Source organism: Peromyscus eremicus, chromosome 23 (genome assembly GCF_949786415.1).
Source record: "Peromyscus eremicus chromosome 23, PerEre_H2_v1, whole genome shotgun sequence".
NCBI classification, from domain to species: Eukaryota; Metazoa; Chordata; class Mammalia; order Rodentia; family Cricetidae; genus Peromyscus; species Peromyscus eremicus.
In genome coordinates, this window is record NC_081438.1 from 5,228,310 (window position 1) to 5,246,391 (window position 18,082).

Here is an 18,082-nt window from a genome sequence, read left to right on the forward strand (position 1 = left end):
AGCAAGGCAACAACACAATCACTGGGTATCTGAAAGGGCTGCAGATGTTGCTTTTTGGCCCAGCACACTAGGGGTCATTCATAGATTTCACAAGACCTCGGCTGTCACTGAACAGCTTTCAGACAGCCAACTACATGTGTCTCAGAACAGCAGTAAAGAGCATCCGAGAAAACGCTAAACCTTAAAAACTGCATTTTGTTTTTCAGCCAGCTGGAGCCTACTGGCTTTTAAATTAACAGGAAGGAGCAGGCACTAAGAGATACTCCATAAACCATCCAACCAATTTTATTTCTATAGCAACATGTTTTCTCACATCTGAACCTGAAAATCAAAGTTGAAAGCCACCAGCCTCTTGACAGAAAACCGGGCCAGATCAAATTAGACCAGAACCCTCCATGTCCAGCCATGTTGTCTTGCATCAGCTCTAGGTTCTGTTGCTGGAGACGTCATCTGGTTGGATAAACTACGGCTCTGATGGCCCAATTCCTGGTGGGTTTCAAATACAAATACAGCCAGGTCATAAAGAGGGAAAGGGACTCAATGTTTATGGAAACATTTCTACCTGTTCAAACAGATACAAGTCTCAATTACCCTAACTGTAGTCTCTCTCCTCCAAAATATGCCCTTCTCTGCAGATCGTAGGGAACACATACCAAATGTCACAAACACTAAAACAACCAGGAGGGATGGCGCACATCCGCAGCTCCACGATTTGGCAGGTGAACAAGGAAGATTAGTTGGAGGTTATCATCAGCTATATAGCGAGTTTGAGGCTAGCCTGGGCTTCATAAGACAGTTACAGAAAAACCAACAGGCCTGCAAGATGGATTATGGAACAGACTTGCTGTCAAGTCTGAGTCTCAGAACCCACGTGATAGAAAACCTGCTGCCCAGTTGTCCTCTGCCCTGCACATGCATACTCACATGAACAATAAAGCAGTTTTATACTCAGTGTCTAACCAAATTCATGTGTAGAGAAAAACTTTCCAAACTAACTGACCTGCTATTATCCATAAATCATATTATCAGTTCAAATGTGCAACTCTTAGTCTTGTGAAGCAGCGCTTTGGCTGAAAATTCTCAATTACATCTAAAGCAAAAGGCTTTTACCTCATGAAAATGAAAACAGGGAACCCTGTTGGGATCTTGTACTTCCCAAAGGTCAGTATGGGTTGGTTCTCAGCCTGTAAGGGGTTGCTTTTGGTGACCAGACCCACAGCTTTAATTAGGCCCTTAATTGAAGCTTTGGTTCATTCACTGATTTCTGAGCATAGCCAGTGAAAGCACAGCCCAGGGAGTAAGTCCTGAGACACTGGCTCACTAATTCAGGCCCCCCTGGAACCTACAGTGCTCATGCCCAAGCCTCCTGAGTGCTGGGGTGATAGGGATGGGGCCTTAGACCTGTGGCTAATAGCCCAAATAATCTGGAGAAACCGATATAGCCAGCTGAGCATTCTATCTCAAGGGCACTAAAATGTCTAATCCCACAAAACAGAGTCCTCAACCCTATAGCCCTGGGGATTTGTCAACTGGTAAGCTGCTTCAACCCTATCTTACTTGAACAAACTAACACACACATACACATCTCCAACAGATTTATTTTTAAAGGAATGGCCTAAGGGAGAAAAAAAAATGGGGTACAGAAGTATGGACTAGAAAATAAATACAAATGTAAGCTGTTTTACTAATTATTTTATAACCACAAACTCGTACAGAGGATGATGCCCTGTACAAAACACAACAGATTCAAACGAGGTGTTCCCTTAGCAAGGCTGAGGAGTCAGTCTCTGGTATTTGGAATTTAGGATGCAGTCCTTGTTTTTGGATGGATCACTGGGTGTTTGGCACAGTCCATGCTTTTAACCAGATTTGAACAGAAGAATGGCCACCTGACCCAGGTAGAAGTAGATGAAGTGTTTGGTTTCATGTGTCACATAACTACCGAAGTTCCGCCCCACAATGCAGTGCCAGGTGGGGTTGTACTTCTTGTCAAACTCCTGGGGAAGAATAAAACAAACAATTATAGTGGTACACCTGGAAAGTTAACTTTCTAGAAAAGCCAGAGCCTCAGGACCAGAAAGGACAAACACGGGCATCTGCAACTGTTTTCACACTGGGGACTGAATCCAGGGCCTTGGGCGTGCTAGGCAAGCACTCCACCACTGAACTACTCACAACGCAGCAAATTCTTAGATAAAAGAATGTTCCCTGACTAAGTCACCTACCTAGCACAGGACTGCAAACATGTTTGCAATCTGAGGTGAGATGGGAACGGGAGCTGAGGAGATCAAAGGCAGAGCGACATTTTCAAAGACATTTCTTTCAGTGATTGCACCTGACTTCTTGGGGGAGGGGAGTTCTATTTTGGGTTTCTTGAGATGGGGCGTGTCCTGGAACTCCGTATGTAGACCAGTTTGGCCTCGATGTCAGAGAGATCTGCCTGCCTCTGCTGGGATTAAAGGCGTGCACCCTGACTTCATATAGTCAGTGGAGCTGGATGACATCAGCGCTTGTGGTTTATCAGGTTGTTCCTGATAACTATCCTACCATGCACCCCAAAGCCAGGAAGACAGAATCCCCCCCCTCAGAAAGACTAAAGGACAATGCTTCAATTGTTATCTAAATCAAGCTGGACTGAAAAATAAAATGCTGGCAAGAGACTGACAGCTAGCTTAAGGGCCAGACTCTATCCTTTAAAATTGCTCTCCTCTCCGAATCCACTACCTGGTCTTAAAGATTAGCATCTGCTCCCTGCTTCCCCCATCCCAGCGGGCAACCACAACTGGAAACGTTAATTTCCTCACTAGCTGGATGGAAGAAGATGTACAATTCCTTAAGGCTCCTCCTATCTCTCACCCTGCACGCAGCATGAACACCGTCTATTAAGCAGAATGTCTTTCCTCCAATCTAGACGCGCACACTGCTGCATTTGTCAAAAAAAAAAAAAAAAAAAAGGTATTCATTCTGTTCCATGGGAAGTCTTTCATCTTCCCATTCTCCACTGGAACCCTCCCACGGCTTCGTTTTCCCAGTTTCCTCTCCTTCCAGCAAACACAGCTTGAGAAGTTGGCCGTCTTGCCAGCTTCCGACAAACTGCCATTTACCGAGCGAGCCTCCACCCGAGCCCCCAACCACCACCGCCACCCACTTTCCCCGAACTGCCGACTAACAACTCCCGGCTGGAACGCTGGCAGAAATCTCCTCCTAGCCCGGCTGGAAACACCCACGCAGCGCACCCCCCCCCACCCCTCCCCAAACACCCAGATGGATCCTCGGCGCAGGAATCCTACAGTAGGGGGGAACTGCTCGCTGCTCCCTGATCTTGGAAACCGTTGCTAGGTGGCGCTTTCCCCCAAGGAGCCCGGGTTTTAAAAAAAACAAAAAAAAAACAAAAAAAAACCCCCACAACTTCGGGCGTTGAGGGTCTGGTCTTCCCATGAGGAACACAACATCCATTCGCGTCCTTTCTAGAACTGTCTACACCGAGCCGCCCGGGGGGGCCACGGGAAAACTGCCGAGCGCCCGGGGACCGCGGGATCTCGGAGGGAGGAGAAGGAAGTACGCGGCGCCGGGTCCTCACCTTCTTGATATGGGCCGCAATATCCTTCTCTATGTTGTACTTCTCCAACGCCTGGGTCGCGCACTCCACCGAGTCCTGTTGCATCTCTTCCGACATGTCTGCATTTTTGATCACCGCCTTCCGGTCGCACATGGTTGCCTGTGGGACGAGGCGCAGGGAGAGCTAAGGAAGGGTCAGGGTGCGGGCCGCGCTGCCTTCCCGGCACGCCGGCCAGCCGTCCGTCCGGCCCCGGAGGACGACGCCCCCACCCGCTTCCCAGGCGCAGCTCCCGCGGCTCGCACCGCAAGCCCCGGTGCCCGGTGCCCGGGCGGGGCGGACCCGAGCCCCCTCTCACCGTGAAGCAGGAGCCAGCCGGCTGCTGCGAGCTCCTAGGGAAGGTGCTGGCGCCGCTCAGGCAGCTGAGGAGAACCGGTCGCTACCGAAGCCGTGGCGCATCTAAGGAGCCCCACGCCAGCCGCCGCCGCCTAATCCCGAGGCCCCGCCCTGCGGCCCGCGGCCCCGCCCCCGGCGCACGTCGCTATTGGCTGAGTGCGGCCAACAGCCGCTTCCTATTGGCCCAGGGATTCAATGGTTCCTTCAGGATCTTTCTCCTGCATTTTGTTGCAGACCACAATGCACCGCGCTCGGCGTCGGTTGCCCGGGCGATGCGCCGCACGCGTGCAGGCCCACACACCCTGAAGGCGGAGCCCGGGTGGAGAGGCTGGTTCCCGGACCACCCAGCTGCCTGGAAGGGTGCGAGGGCGGGCCTACCGGAGCCCACCGAGGTTAGCCCAGGGAATGTTCTAGTAGCCGCAGTTTCCAGAAGACGGGGAGTCGCCGCCCACTTCCACCCCCACCCGGGGTCAGCACGCTTTTGACAAGTGGCCTCTGGCCTGGAAAGGTTCTGCAAAGCACGGGCGGGCCACCGATTCAGTTGCCCTAAGGGTCGTAGGGCTTGGTTTCAAGCTCTGCTGTCTCATTCCTGACCTTTGTGCGTGCGTGCATGCGTGTCTGAGGAGGCCTTGGGCGTGAGAGGCAAGTGCGATGATCCTGTTTTCGTTATTTTTGGTTTTTGTGTTCGTGTCCTCCCCACCTCACCCTAGCAGGGTCTCCCTAGGTAGCTCAGGCTCCATCACCATCCAGGGTAAATTCTTAATTTTATAACCTGGCACTACATGTTTATTTCATACTGTAGTCCCTATGTAGCTGGTCCTGCCCTAGAAAACTGTACGCATGGTGATAGCCTCAGGATTGAAGGAGAGTTTCGGCACAGGAATCATCTCCAGGAGGTCGAGTCTGTCTGCCAGGCAGTGCAGACTTCAGGAGTTTGAATGTGGGTGGGTTAGGGTGTGTACAGGTGAAGCTTCCTGCTCAGGTAGGTTGTCCATTCGGGGGGAAATGGACAAAAAAGTGATCCTCAAAGGTGTCTTCTCTGGCATAGGTACATTGATGACTAGTGAGTGGTACCTAAATAAAGTAAATTGATAAATAAATAAATAAGGTCCCTATAATAGGCTGATGGCAGAGCTCTTACCTAACATGCATCATATCCTGAGTTTGATACCCAGTGCCTCAAAAACAAAACAAAACAAAAAGGTAGTCAAAAACAAGGTGTTAGGGAGCGGAGTTGAATCCCAGCACTGTTGAAACCTGTCTTGTTTCTTTCTGTTTGTAGTGGGGGACTAAATATAAAAGGAAACCGCTTGGTAGGTGTGTGGGAGCACTAGATGTTCTTGTAGATTCTCAGCACAGTCACGTATGGCTTAGAGTGCTGAATGAATCCTACCAATCCCTAGCGTCGAACCATCAAACCTTCAATACCTGTGACTATATTTTTAAGACTCCTTAAATAATTTTTGGGTTGTATAACTTCAGGTTTCCTGCTTACCTTTGTGCATTTGTACAGTGTCTGTCATGTATGTAGCTCCGGGCCTCAAACCACAAAGATCCACTTGTCTCTGCCTCCAGAGTGCTGGGATTAAAGACAGTCACCACCACACAGGGCTAACCTAGAACCCTTTTACACTAAATTACCCAGAGGCCCACCCCTCCAAAGAGAAAATGATTAGAGTAACGAGGACTTCCTCGCTTACAGTGTAAGTGTATGTCTATCAGTCAAAGGCTTCTTCCAGCTCCCTCTTTGATCTTAGCTAAAAGGCCCACGAAGCCATTCCAGCTCCGTATTTCCAACGGCAGGATTGGGGACTTGAGGAATTGATATTGAGAAAGAAGTGAGTTTGTCAAATGAGACCGGTCGGTGTGTTTACTAGCTTTGGCCTCCCACTCAGAACCGTGGCATTCCTGACAACCCCAGAATCTGAGCTGCTCGGCTGATACATTCATGTTTTTCTCTGATCTGTGGCTTGGTCTTGTTTACATCAAAGAGCTGAGTATCTAAAGCAAACAAAGTAGGACCGGGGCGTAGGTGGTGGTAGTGTTTGCCTAGCGCGTGAGCCCTCAATCTTCAGTCTTGAGCACTGCAAAGTAAATAACAAAAATAACAGAGAACTGGGCTCTTGCTCAGGCGGCGCAGCACTTGCTTAAGTATGAGTGAGGCCAGAGGCCACATAGTTGATCCCTAGCGGGCTGAGGGGAGGGAGTCAGGCACATGTAATCTCAGCGCACTTTGGAGATGGGGCCAGGAGGATCAGACATTCATGGCCAACTTTGGCTAGATGGTTCCAAGGCCAGCCTGGGCTCCATGAGACTGTCTCAACTCTCCCTAGTCAAATAAAGAAGAGGAGGTAGGAATAGCAGCAGCAGTGAGTGGGTGCTGATCACCGAGCTCAGCACTTACAGTCACTGTCTCTGTACCCCTCATAACTGCTTTTCCTTTCTCTCTCTCTTTAATGCTTATGGGTGTTTGGGGTGTTGGTGTATCTGTGCACCACATTCGTGCCTGATGCCCACCGAGGCTAGAAGAGGGCACTGGCTCCCCTGGGTCTGAAATTCAGACACTTGTAAGCTGCTGTGTGTGGGGGTGCTGAGAACTGAACCTGGCTCCTCAGAACAACCAGTGCTCTTAACTGCTGATCCATCTTTCCAGCCCCAAGGAGACCCTCTTTATTTACCGACTGAGCAAAGCTATGTAGCCGAGGATGACTTTGAACTCCTGATCTTCCCGCTCCCACATCTCAAGTGCTGGGATTTCAGGCATGTGCGGTGGCAGCCAGTTTTATGGGGTACAAGGAGTTGGACCCAGGGCCTTGTGCATACCAGGCAAGTGCTCTGCCAACTGAGCCATTTTCCCAGCCCTGTCTCATTAGATGACAGCTCCCGTGTGTCCTTCCCCTGAACTCTGCCTCCATCACCACCGTGCCAGTAAGTCCGATAATGCTTAGATTTCCTCCATATCTGCCTCACGTATTCCTCCAGCGGGATTAGCTTGTGCACTGCCCTTCTTGCTCGATGTCTTCGTGTTGCTGCCTCTTCTGTCCCCGGTTCCATCTTCAGCATTCAAGTCACTGTCTGGGGTTAGGGGTGTAGCTCAGTGGTAGAACCCTTACAGGTTTTCCTCGGTACTCAGTAAATATGGCTGAAATTTTAAAACCACTAGGTCTTATGACCCCCACTGCACACACATATCTAAGATCAGGGGATGTAAGAGGGGCCAGCAAGATGGCTCCAAGTGAACGAGCTGGCTGTGCAAACTCAGCAGCCTGAATTTGATCTCCAAATGCAGGGACAGGCGGGAAGAGAAAGCCAACTCCAGAATGTGGTCTTCTGACGTCTACAAGTGAGGCATGGAGCATGAGCACTGACTGCCCCCACACACCAAAACAATACTTTTAGAAAATTTAGGAGCGGAAGGTATGAAATATGTTGACTTCCTTTTTTATTGTACTTTTCTTCTTGAGACAGGGTCTAACTGTGGAGCTCCCGGCCTTGAACTTACAGAGATCCTCCTGCCTCTGCATCCTGAGCGCTGAGATTAAAGGCATGCACCATCACACCCCACTTTTCTTTCTCTTTAAAGAAGGTCTTCTGGGTTGGGGATTTAGCTCAGTGGTAGAGCGTTTGTCTAGCAAGCGCAAGGCCTTGGGTTCAGTCCTCAGCTCTGGGGAAAAAAAAATTAAAGAAGGTCTTCTGAGCCAGGCGGTAGTGGCACACACCTTTAATCCCAGCACTCGGGAGGCAGAGGCAGGCAGATCTCTGTGAGTTCGAGGCTAGCCTGGGCTACAAAGTGAGCTCCAGGACAGCCAGAGCTGTTACACAGAGAAACCCTGTCTTGAAAGGGAATAAAAAAAGTCTTCTTAGTTAGTTAAGCTGTGGCTGGCCTGGAGCTGAAGTCCTCCTGCCTTACCTTCTAAATCCTGGACTATAGGCCGAGGCCATCATGTGTGGCTTGGAAAATCTATTTTCTTATGTGTGTGGCCAAACTTACTCCTTTGAGATCGGGTCTCTCACTGAACCTGGGGCTCTTTTTCAGCTGTGCTGGAAGCCAGAAATGCCCTGCATCCTTCCTGTCTCTGTCCTACTCACTTTTAGGGTTATAGGCATGTAGGACCATACATGGCTTTACATGGACTATACTACCTGGCACACGATGTTTACTGAATGAATCCTGAATGAACGAATGGCCGCACCAATAGCCGCATGAAGATGGTATCTCAAGCAGGTTTTTAAAAAGTTAAATTTATTTTTATTTTACTTGCTTTGGTGTTTTGCCTGCATGTATGTTTGTGTGAGGGTATCAGATCTTGGTGTTACAGACAGCTGTGAGCTGCCATGTGGTTGCTGGGAATTGAACCCAGGACCACTGGAAGAGCAGTCCGTGCTCTTAACTGCTGAGCCATGTCTCTAGCCCCCGATATAGGTTTTTCATTGCCATTTTGTTCTTGTTTTCTTTTCGAGACAGAGTCTCACATAGCTCAGTCATGCCTCACACTTCCTATAAATAGCTAGGATGGCCTTGAACTCCTGATTCTCCTGCTTCTACCTTCCATGTGTTAATGGAAGTGCTTATACCACCATGTTGGTTCTGGTACAGTTTTCAATGGCACCAAGAGGGGCTCCACAGGGAAAAAGGAGAAAGCAGAGGCTCAAAAGGCTTCTGCTCTGGGTTATTCGAGCCATCTTGTCAGACTGACACAGACCGAGATCCCCTGGAACTGCTGGGGTGCTGTAGTAAGCCCCCGAGAGCCCACCACACAGAGCTCCTAAATCATTCTCAGGATGTGTTTTGTATAACCACTACCTTTATTATTATTTGTGATTCTTTTATTCAGTTTTTATATATGTGTCTGTTTGTATGTGCACGTATGTGGGTGCTCAAAGAATCCAGAAGAGGGAGTCAGAACATCTGGGACTGGAGCTACAGGCGTTTGTCAGCTGCCTGATATGGGTGCTGGGAACAGAACCCAGGTCCTCTGCCAAAGCAGCAGGTGCTCTAGTTGCTGGGCAACCTCTCTAGTCTCATTTGTGATTTATTTATTTACTTACTTATTATTTATTTATTGTGGTTTTCTGAGACAGGGTTTCTCTGTGTGGCAGCCTTGGCTGTCCTGGAACTCACTTTGTAGACCTGGCCTCAAACTCACAGAGATCTACCTGCTTCTGCCCTCCGAGTGCTGGGACTAAAGGCGTGTGACACCTATTTGTGATTCTTAACCTTATATTGCCTGATTGGACAGAGAAAGGCATTGGACATTAGTAAAGGACAACTCAGCGTGTGTGAAGGTGCTCCCAGAGAAGATGAACCCCAAGGACAGAACCCACTCCATATGGGGGCACCACTGCACAGGCCTCAGTGGATTTAAAAGGGGGAGACGGGGCTGGGGATGTACCTTTTTTAGGTGGAACCTGCCTATCACATGAAAGGCCTTGGGTTAACCCCAGTTAAGAGAAAAGAAAGAAAACAAGAAGGCAGGCAGCACCGACAGCGTGCCCCTGCTGCCAGGCACTGTGACGTGAACAGCCCCGTCTGCCCAGCTTTCCCGGCCACGCTGGACTGATCCGAACTCACGAGTCAAAAGTCTTTCCATCTGTGCTCGGTGGTGCCCAGCTATAATCCCAGCACCAGAGAGACCGAGGCATAAGGATTCCCTAAAATTTGGAGCTAGCCAGAGCTACATAGCAAGATTCTGTCTCCAAAAGGAGGGTGGTGGGTGGCTTGAGAGACAGCCAGCTCAGCAGGTAAAAGTACCTGCCACCAACCTGAGGACCCGAGTTCGATTCCTGGGAACCTAAATTGCAGAAGCTGACTCCAGTTGTTCTCTGACGTCCTTACATGATCTGTGTAACCCCTTCCTCCCATAAAAATAATTTTCTTTTCTTTTTTTTTTTTAAATACTGTCTCACTGTGTAGCCTGGGATAGTGATTTAACAGTCACTATTTTCTTCTAAGCTCTTTTTATATTTTAAGAAGTTTATTTTAATTTTTTTTAAGTCTGGGTCTTATGTAGCCGAGGCTGGCCACAAACTTGTGTTTAGGTGCTAGGCTCATAGGCAGCTGCCATGCTCAGTTCATGTGCTGCCGGGAATTGAACTCAGTGCTTCATGTATGTTGGATGAGCATTCTACCAATTCACTATATCCCCAACCCCAAATTATTTCAGTTATCTACTTTTAATTTGTGTATTTCCTTTGTTTGTTTGTTTCTCGAGACAGGATCTCTCTGTGTAACTGCTGTGGCTGTCCTGGAACTCGCTCTGTAGACTAGGCTGGCCTCTAACTCAAGGAGATCCACCTGCCTCTGCCTCCCGAGAGCTGGGATTAATGGCGTGTGTAACCACCACCTGGTAATAATTACGTGTGTGTGTGTGTGTGTGTGTGTGTGTGTGTGTGTGTGTATGGTTGCTGTAATGTGCATCGAAGTCAGAGAACAGCTTTCAGGAGTCAGTCAGTTCTCTCCTTCCACCACGTAGGTCTCGGATTGAACTCAGGTCATCAGACTTGATGGCAGGCACCTTTACCCACCGAACCATCTCACCTGCTCTGTTTTTTCGGTGAGAATTTTCAAACCAGGGTATTGGAATGCTGAGTGAATATTCTGCCACTAATCTGTATTCTCAACTCAGTAAATGTATCTTTATTTTCTCAAAATTTAGTTAGGTATGATGGCACACAGCTTTAACCCTGGAACTGGGGAGGCAGAGACAGATTTCTGTGATTTCAAGGCCAGCCTGTTCTACACAGTGAGTTCCAGGAGATGCAGGGCTATGTAGAGAGACCCTGTCTCAAAAAAAGAAAAAAAAAATTATTTTGAGAAGTGTTAGACAGTTCAGGTGGGCCTTGAGCTCAAAATTCTCCTCCCTCCCCCAGTGCTGGGTTCAGATCCCCCAGCACCTTCATAAAAGCCGGGCACAAATAAATCTAACACTGGGGAGACAGAGCTGTGTGGATCCTGGAGCCTGTTGACCAGCTAACCTAGTAAAATCAATAAGCTCCAAGTTCAGTGAGAAATCCTGTTTCTAAATAAAGTGGAGAATGGCCAGGGATTTAGCTCAGTAGTAGAACACTTGCCTAGCAAGTGCAAGGCCCTGGGTTTGATCCTCAGCTTCAGAAAAATTAAGTTGAAGTAGCAAAAAAAGTCAATTCCTGCCTGGCATGGTGGTGCACGCCTTTAATCCCAGCACTCAGGAGGCAGAAGCAGATGGATCTCTGAGTTTGAGGCCAGCCTGGTTTACAGAGTGAGTTCCAGGACAACCAGGACTACACAGTGAAACCCTGTCTCAAAAACAAAACAAAACAAACAACAACAACAAAAAAACTCCTGCAAACTCTGACCCCCACGAATACATGCACACACAGTAAGAAAAAAAAGGGTGCCCCCCCCTTTTGAGACAGGGTCTCACTGTGCACCTCTGGCTGTTCTGAACTCACTATGTAGACCAGGCTGGCCTTGAACTCACAAAGATCTGCCTGTCTCTGCCACCTCGTTGCTGGGAATAAAGGTGTGCAGCACTATGACTGGCTAGGAAACAGGTCTTAAAGCCAGGTTTGGTGACTGCATGATTGAAACCTCAGCACTGAAGAGCTGGAGACAGGAGGATCAGGAGTTCAAAGGCAGCCTGGGCTGTGTGAAACCTTGGCTCAAACAACATAAAAATCACTTCACACGATGTGGACTGAGTCTGAATGTTACTATTACAGATCTCACCCTGTTCCCATGCACAGGCCACAGAGCAGGCAGGCTGCTCTAGGTGCATTTCTGTTGCTGTGATAAAGTAACCAGTTATCAGGAAAGGGTTTATTCATTGTATAATTCCAGGGAAGTCAAGTCAGATCACAGAGGTGTGCTCATGCTTGCTTGGGCGACTGTTCAGCTTGATTCCTCCACTCGCAGCTTAGGACCCCTGTGTAGGGGATGGTGTTGCCCAGAATAGGCCGGGCCTTCTCACTTTAGTGAAGACAATGCCCACAGATCCCATTAACTCCAGTACTGGCTGTGGGAGGAACCTGTAGTCTACGGGAGGAGCCTGGGGGCCAGATGACTTAATGGGTGACCTCAGTATTACTCTCTAATTATATGCAAAGTGCTCCTCAGTCAACCTAATTATTCTAGGACTCTAAACAAAGGAATAGGTACTTGGAATCTGATTCTGGCATCTCCATTCTGATTCAGTGAGAGAAAATCTGAGTCTAGAATTTAATAGTTCCTAAGACCTTCAATCTGGATGACTGGGAGTTGTCTAAAGAGAACTTGGCACCAGGCACTCTTCTCTGGGCTGCAGAAATGCAAGAGAACTGCTGGACACAGTGGCTTGTCCTTCATCACAGCACCTGGCAAGCTAAGGCAGAAGATTAAGCATAAATCTGAGGTAAGCTTGAGCTACAGAGGAAGACCCTTAAGACAAGAAAAGGGAAAGAAATCTAAGGCTAGAGCGCATTACCATTGCAGAGAACATGTGTGAGGCCCTAGGAAGCAAGAATCTATTTCCTCCAACTTGTATTCTAGCAGAAGAACATAGAATACACACACACACACACACACACACACACACACACACACACACACACACACATATACAGACTCAGGGCTGGAGAGATGGCTCAGGGCTTAAGAGTACATACTCCTCTTGCAGAGGATCTGAGAGCCATTCCCAGCTCTCAGGGGACTTGAGGCAGCTGCCTGTATCTCCAGCTCCAGGGGATCTGATGCCCTCTTGGAACTTCTGCAGCAGGCATCTGTACATGACATACCCCCCTCAACCCAAACACATACATATATAATATAATGAATAAAAATAAAGTAGAAAAAAAGTGAAAATTCACTGTGAGGGCATGCTTGTAATTCTAGCACTTAAGTGGAGGCAGGTCAGAGTCACAGCTTTTGGGGCCAGCCTGAGCTAAGTGACACCTTGTCTCAAACAAAACGAGGTGATGGTGACTTGGACCAGGGCATCAGTGACGGGTGGGATGAGAGGAGATTCTGGCTGTACTTGAGGGTGGAGCTGACTTGCTGATAAGCTGTAGTGTGTGCGGACCATAAGGGAAACAGAGACCTCAGAGATGACTCCAGCTGGGCATGTGGGTCACACCTGTAGTCCCAGCTGCTGCTGCTAATGAGACAACACAGGATCCCTTGTGCCCATGATGAGTTTGAGACTAGCCTGGGTAACACGGTGAGACCCTAAATAAAAGAAATAAAAAGATAGCTTCGGCTATGCGGCCTGAACAATAAGAAGCCGAGACGAGGAAGCAAGTTCTGCTTCACCACGTGCAGTTGGAGACGCTTCTTAGAGTTCCCCGTGAAGTGTCAAGTGTGCAGTTGGACCTGTGAGCTCTGGGAAGATGTCCAGGCCAGAGCTATAATCCGGGGAGTCACCAGCTTATGGCAGACATTTAAACCATGGGCCTGGATGAGATCACCACCAAGGGAGGAGTTCGGGACGGAGGCGGTGCTGACTCAACCCACAGTATTCTGTTATCTCAGACACGGCCCCGAGCAAGTGCAGGATACAGCTGAACTTCACTTGGTACCTGTCCAAAAGAAACTCCATTTCTTCCTAATTTGTTTCCCCTGCCTGAGCGCCGACCTTATTTAGATGATGGCCCTCCAGAGTGCACCCTGCCACGCAGTCCTAACGATCCTTTACTTTTCGGTGGTGGTGCTGGAAACTGAACTCGGGGCTCATGAATGGCAGGCAAGTGTTGAACCACTGAGCTCTATTCTCAGCCCTTCACGCTTTATTTTTTGTTTGTTAAGATATGGTCCCAAGTAACTCAAACTGGCCTGAACTCTGCGAATCCTCCATGTAGCTGACACTGGTCTTTAACTCTTTAATTTTTATTGTTTATTTTATTTTATTATTTATTTAGTTTTGTTTTTCGAGACAGGGTTTCTCCATGTAGTTTTAGTGCCTGTCCTGGATCTTGCTCTATTGACCAGGCTGGCCTCAAACTCAGAGAGATCCGCCTGCCTCTGCCTCCTGAGTGCTGAGATTAAAGGTGTGTGCCACCGCTGCCCAGCTCTTTCGTTTTTTGTTTTTAATTTTATTTTATGTGCATTGGTGTTTTGTCTGCATGTATATATGTGTGAGGGTGTCAGATCCTCCAGGACTGGAGTTACAGGCAGGTGTGGTAGTGGGAATTGAACCCAGGTCCTCTGGAAGAGCAGCCAGTGCTCTAAACTACTGGGCCATCTCTCCAGCACCGCCCCCCTTCCCCTTTTTTGAGACAGAGTTTCACTAGGTAGCTCTGGCTGGTCTGGAACTATGTGAAAAAGGGTGGCCTCAAACTCACAGAGATCCTCCTGCCTCTGCCTCCTGAACACATCCACTTTTTTTAAAAAAAAAGAAGTTATGATTTGTGTGTGTGTGTGCGCGTGCGCGTGGCACATGTACACAGCATGTATGTGTGACAGTGCATGTCAAGAGCTTAGACAGCGTGGGTGACCTGATTCTCTCTCTCTACCACATGGAACCTGGGGATGAAACTCAAGTCATCAGGCCTGATAGCAAGCACCTTTACAGCTGAGCCGTCTCATCAGCCTCGGCCTCTAACCCTTTATCTTCCCGCCTCCGCCTCCTAACTGCTGCATGGGACACCACGCCCAGCTTTATTCTTTTGAACATCTCGGGATAAGCTTCCCACCTAGGCATCCAGAATGAGAAAGAACAAGACCGAACAGTCCCTTCCGTAGGGAGGGAGCAGCAACTGGGCACGGGTGTGCACAGGATGTGGTTGTCACTGGCAGAGGCAATGGAGAAGACAGGCTAGTGGGAAAGCCAACAGCGAGGGTTCTGCTCCACCCTGGGAGGCAAGGAAGGCTGCTCTAGGAAGTCTCTCTCGAAGAGTAATCGGAGCAGGGAAGCAGGCTGGGGGAGTACAGAGAACCTTCTGGATGGAACAGCATACCCAAAGGCCTGAAGGTGAAAGGGGGTGATAGCGAATAAGCCACAATAACTCCCTGTGTGTGTGTGTGTGTGTATTGAGAGAGATGAGGACAGAGGCGGACATCAGTGAGACTTGGGGTCTTGTGAGTCTGAATAAGATATGTGGCCTCCATCTTCAACTACCCATGGTTCTAAGAGGCCACAGCGAGCGGTTCAGAAGAGGAGAGTGGGCCATCAGAGTCCAAGAGGGCAGCTGGTACGCCATGGAGGTTCTGGTCTCATTCTCTCAGTTCCTCCATTGTATTTATTTTCACTCATTTTTTTTTTTAAACAGTCTTGCTGTCTGGCCCAGGCTTCCCGATATTGGGTAGCAATTAGCTCTTTAAGACACAGGATGTTCACCAGGCGGTGGTGGCACACGCCTTTAATCCCAGCACTCAGGAGGCAGAGCCAAGTGGATCTCTGTGAGTTTGAGGCCAGCCTGGTCTACAGAACGAGATCCAGGACAGGCACCAAAACTACACAGAGAAACCCTGTCTCAAACAAAACAAAACAAGACACAGGATGTTCTAATGGGAGGTGGAACACTCCATCCAACAGGGAACTCCTTAAACTCAGCAAGTACCAACTCAAAGCTTCAGGAAGTCCTTGAAACTGACCAGACTCACCGGCCCCTCGCTCCCAAGCATATGGAAGCTGTGAGGACTGAAAGACACTCTCAGAAGAGCTGAGCTGTGTAGAGCAAGCTGAGGCCAAGTGGCCTCCCTGGAAAAAGGACACTCTCTCCAGCTTGCCAAGCTGCCCGCAGGCTGCGTACACACCGACTCCCAGCTTTGATGAGCTCTCAGCCCCTCGGTGGGCTCTGGTGATGCAGCTGTCTGTGAGTCGTTTCTGCTCCTGTAAATAACCCCTCACTCATACTCCTATACGTAACCCCAATAAAACGCACTAGGTCCCCAGCTGGACTTCGCGGAGTTCTCACTTCGGTCTGTGGTCAGTTCCATGTGTGGGGTGAGTTGACGTTGGCTCATGTGTCCCCAACAATAGTGTCACACATCACCTTAAACTTGAGATTCTCCTGCTTTATCCCCCGAGTGCTGGGATTACAAACGTATGCTGCCACAGCCAGCTAGACCCTCCATTTTAAACATGGCCATAAAGTAAAATAATGTAATTAGTGCAGCCAGCTGGGGTCATTCTCAGGTTCAATGCCATGGCCGTTCTACGTATGGAATATTTATTGGGGTTTTAACCAGTTTTCTTTCCTAACACCTTTTTTTTTTTTATTAAAAATTATAAAAGTGGGGGCTGGAGAGATGCCTCAGTGGGTAAAAGCACTGGAAATTCTTGCAGAGGATGTGGGTTTAATTCCCAGCACCTACATGGCAGCTCACAACTGTAACTCCAGTTCCAAGGAATCTGATGCTCTCTTTTTATCTCCTCCAGCACCAGACATGTACATGGTGCACAGACATATATTCAGGCAGAAACACTCATACGCATAAAATAAAACCTTAAAAAAAGTCCTTCCTAAAACTTCCTACAGTATAGTTTTCTTTTTTAGTACAGAAGAAAATGCCCTTCAGTGCCCTCCCACTGGGGTATAACCACAGCCTTTTTGTATTTTTTTTTTTTTTTTTTTTGGATACAGGGTCTCATCAGCTTGCCATGGATTACAGCCCTTGGGTTTATTTGTTTTTTTGGATAGGCTCTCACATAGCCCAGGCTGGCCTCAAATCCTCCATGGAGTTGAGGATGATCTCAACCCCTACCTGTTCTGTCCTCTCCCTCTTGAGGGCTGGGGTTATAGGTGTGTGCCATTGTTCCTGGTGGTGTGGTTTCTTCTCAGTTGCAGTGCTGAAACACTCTGACCCAAAGCAACTTAGGGGATGGAGGAGTCATTTCACCTACAGGTTACAGTCCATCCTTGAGGGAGGCAAGGTCACCATCTACAGGAAGAACTACGTTAGAAATGTGAAGGAGAAACCACAGAGGGACACTGCTTGCTGGCTCACTCCTTTAGGCTTAGTTAACTTTCAACCCAGGACCACCTGCCCAGGAAATGATGCCACCAACAGTGGGCAGGGCCCTCCTATTCAAGACAACCAAGACATCCCTGGGGGTTAACAAGGAGGGTCAGTGGTTAAAAGCATGAACTTGGGTTCCGTTCTGCAGCTCACAAGTGGCTCTACATTCAGCTCCAGGGCGTCTGCTGCCACCTTCTGGCCTCCGCAGGCCCTTGCACTCACATAATGCATACACATACATTCTGGCACACATACACATAAAATTAACAAATATTTCTTGTAAGACAGGATAATCCCTTAGAGACGTGACCGCAGACCAACCTGACAAAGAAAATTACTCAAGACTTTTCCAGGTGATTCTAGGCTGTGTCGAGTTGATAGTTAATGCTAAGCAGGACAACAGGCGTACCCAGTGCGGGGGTGGGGGTGGGGGTAGGGGTGGGGTGTCCAACCCAGGGCTTCATGCATGCTAAGCCAGCATTCTACTCTTGAGTGAATCACATTCCCCCAGCCCCTAGACCTTGAATAAGGAAAGCAATCTGACATAACCAATCTGTGTAAGCCCATCGAGACTGTTCCATCAAGGGCTGGAGAGACGGCTCCTCGGTTAACAGCAGAGGCCCAGAATGAAGGCACAGGCGTCCAGCACAGTCACTTAGAGAAGCTGGGAGGGAGGGGCAGGCCATGGGGAGAAGCTGTTGGAGACAACTTAGGAATGCCAAGGTAAGCATGTGGAGACAGATGGGGCCCTCTCCAGGGAATGTGCACTCCCTCCCCTCTGCCGGGTCCCCAGCATCTAACAGTGCAAAGAGACTTCCATAAATACATTGGACATCTTCTCACATGTGCATGTGTGGCCCTGGTCTTTTTGAGGTCCACACACTTCCCATTTACCAAGCCCTCTCTAGATGGACCCTGAGGTTTCTTCCAGTTTGGGGTGGATCAGTTACTAATACGCATCCTTAATAGCACTGAGCTCTTGCTGCCCTAGACTTTTGGTCAGTTTGATTTTGCTCTCTCTGGCTTCCAGACAAGTGCCCTTTTGCTATTCACTGCCCCCTCTGCAGACTCTGAGAGCAGACTCCAATCAGGCTCCTTCCACCCCCACACCTCCAGCCTAGGCATCGAGTCCCCTGCACAATCATCCTATTCAGAGATGCACAATAAACATTTGTATGGTAAAGGCAACTCACGCCGCCTTCTACTGAGTAGCTGAA

General features: G+C 48.8%; 1 protein-coding gene and 2 long non-coding RNA genes across 3 annotated transcripts; 2 read left to right on the top strand and 1 right to left on the bottom strand.

Annotated features, from left to right (window-relative positions):
- Window positions 1–1,578: 1,578 nt before the first annotated feature.
- On the bottom strand, window positions 1,579–4,056 carry Dynll1 (dynein light chain LC8-type 1). Its single transcript, XM_059249471.1, has 3 exons — window positions 3,915–4,056; window positions 3,581–3,718; window positions 1,579–1,997 (listed from the first exon to the last, which is right to left on the bottom strand). Exons 2-3 carry the CDS (start codon window positions 3,710–3,712, stop codon window positions 1,860–1,862), a joined length of 270 nt encoding a protein of 89 aa, XP_059105454.1. The 5' UTR covers window positions 3,713–3,718; window positions 3,915–4,056; the 3' UTR covers window positions 1,579–1,859.
- Window positions 4,057–4,203: 147 nt separating this feature from the next.
- Window positions 4,204–8,703, top strand: LOC131898337 (uncharacterized). Its single transcript, XR_009375902.1, has 3 exons — window positions 4,204–4,344; window positions 7,242–7,369; window positions 8,048–8,703. It is a non-coding gene; the product is annotated as an uncharacterized LOC131898337 (long non-coding RNA).
- Window positions 8,704–14,318: 5,615 nt separating this feature from the next.
- Window positions 14,319–15,797, top strand: LOC131898249 (uncharacterized). The gene is made up of 2 exons (XR_009375886.1): window positions 14,319–14,874; window positions 15,173–15,797. It is a non-coding gene; the product is annotated as an uncharacterized LOC131898249 (long non-coding RNA).
- The last annotated feature ends 2,285 nt before the right edge of the window (window positions 15,798–18,082 follow it).

Bases quoted from the DNA above. Each gene is read 5' to 3' on its own strand.
- Dynll1 (XM_059249471.1), bottom strand. From the start codon at position 3,712: ATGTGCGACCGGAAGGCGGTGATCAAAAATGCAGACATGTCGGAAGAG. The intron at 1,998-3,580 runs GTGAGGACCCGG...ATTCTTCCCCAG, and splicing joins TTGCGGCCCATATCAAGAAG to GAGTTTGACAAGAAGTACAA.